A 2,088-nucleotide genomic window follows, 5' to 3' on the forward strand; every position below is an offset into this window, starting at 1 on the left:
CATTAACCCGTGCTAGATTGGCGTGCGAGAATTTGTGGAATGAGGAGATTATGCCAGGCATCGTGTAGCGCCCTCACACGCACGCAGCAGCGCAGGGTCCTTCATATAGACGGGGCGACGACATCGTCACTCATTTTTCACCCCATATACCCAGCGGGATCGTCACCAATAACCACAAGCCTTTGGTGCCAGGCAATCCCTAATAACACACCCCCAGTCGAGGAAGGAAAGGACCTGAGGCTACCATGGAACCGGTCCGACTCGAATCACACCAGCCGTCGCTACCGGCGCCCCACCAGCGCTGGGGTAATCCCACGACGACCAACCCGCCCCCCACCACCACCGCCTCCGCCCAGCGAAGCTCGCGGAAACCAACTGACTCGCTATTTGGCGCTGGCGCCAACCACGGCCCGTCGAAGTTCTTTTTTGCTAACCTGCCACTGCCACCAAAACCGGCGGATCAACTGGTCGACAATGACTCCCGCCTGGGGTCGCTGTCGCTGGAAGCTACCCAGACCAATCGCCACGATTCGCTCTTTCTGGGCACCGAGCGCTCGGCCGAGGCGCTCGCCGCCAATGACGACGAGGGTTATACGTCGACGGACATCCTGGAGGATGACGACGACGAACTCGACGAAGACGACCCTCGCGCCCCGGGCACCGACGCCCACACCGACGACGAGTGGGTGCTGATATCTCTGCAAGACACCGGCGTCGAACCGGGCTGTCTTCAGCTAGGCGGACGGTGCCGCCCTCCGGCGGCGCCTCAGGCGCCGCAGGCGCCCCGCCTGCTTCTCTCCGGGCTTTTTAATAACGAAAACCGCGGCGACCGCTGTGCAATTGACTCTGGCGCTGGCCCTAAGCCCATCCTCAAGCGGTCGCTGACCACTGGCATTATCACCATCGAGCGGTGCCGGGACCGCGCCACCACCCGGCTGCTGATCATCTTCGCCCACAAGCCAAGCTCGTACACGGATCTCGTCGACGAGATGTCGGCGCCGCTGACGGAGTTCACCAGTAACGAGCCGGGACCGCCTTTGGGCAAGCAACGGCTGATTGTTGGCATCAGCGACTTTAACGTCACCGTGAAGAACCACCTGGTGTCGGCACTGACGCGGCTGCCACTGACGCTGGGCTGCGGCGACTGCGAGATCCACTTTGACACGGCGGCGCTGTGCAACTTGCTGCTGAGTCTCACCAAGTACTCGCTGGTGCTGATGCTGAACCTGCTGTTCAAAAACTTAATTTCCAAGCTGTCAATCAACTTGACAAAAATCTACAAGTCGTCTCGGGCCAAGTTTCACAAGCTGGACTCGCTGATCCGCCTGGACGAAGCGCCGGCGCCGCTGGCGCTGACGACCGAGCTCGCCGGGACGCTGCCGATGATGGCGGTGCCACCTCCGGCAGCAGCACTGATGGTGCTGCCGAAGCTTGTGCTGCCGCACTCTTGTCTGAGCGCGATCCTGGCGGTGCCGGCGCCGCTGGTGGTGGTGCCTGAAGCGCCGCCGCTGCTCCTCGTGTCGGCGACGCCAGCGATGTTCCTGATGCCGATGCTGCCCGAAACCACCCGTAAAGTGATGCTTTCTACTGAGCTCTCCGAGCTGTTGAAGGAGCTGATCAAAATCGACTACCATTTGGGTAAAGTGCCCCGGCCGCGGCGGGTGATCACCACCAGCGTGGTCCCGGCGGGCGACTTTGACGACATCGACGACTACCATCTGAAAGGGTGGTAGGCCACCATCTACCCCTATTTTTACACCCCCCCGTTTCATAGAATTATCACCAACATATTACCCCGATCTAGTCTTGTCGTAGCGACGAATGACCCTCCTTTGTGGACGCTTGCCCTGAAACGGAGAGCCGTGTGTGTGGGTGTGAAAATGTCACCCTTGTTCCCGCTGTTCACTCACCGCTTACGGAACGCCCGGAGGGCTCTGGCTCCTAATGGTTTAGACGAAGGCGCACCTCCTACTGGAATTGCCGACCTTACACCGCAAGCCGCATATTAGGGTCGTGCTTATGTTGGGGTTGGGTGGGGGCGGGTCATGTCTCACTCCCACGTGCGTGACTGGCCCAGCGAAGATCGGT

General features: G+C 60.5%; 1 protein-coding gene across 1 annotated transcript; it reads left to right on the forward strand. All coding sequences in view use genetic code 12, as the record gives it.

The window, feature by feature from the left end:
* Window positions 1–245: 245 nt before the first annotated feature.
* On the forward strand, window positions 246–1,733 carry DIURU_005227 (uncharacterized protein; the record flags this gene model as incomplete). The annotated part of the gene is made up of 1 exon (XM_034158186.1): window positions 246–1,733. The coding sequence occupies one exon, from the start codon at window positions 246–248 to the stop codon at window positions 1,731–1,733; it is 1,488 nt and encodes a 495-aa protein (XP_034009985.1).
* Between the last annotated feature and the right edge of the window lie 355 nt (window positions 1,734–2,088).

The sequence above is a fragment of the Diutina rugosa genome (assembly GCF_008704595.1).
Source record: "Diutina rugosa strain CBS 613 chromosome Unknown scaffold82_size33690, whole genome shotgun sequence".
NCBI classification, from domain to species: Eukaryota; Fungi; Ascomycota; class Pichiomycetes; order Serinales; family Debaryomycetaceae; genus Diutina; species Diutina rugosa.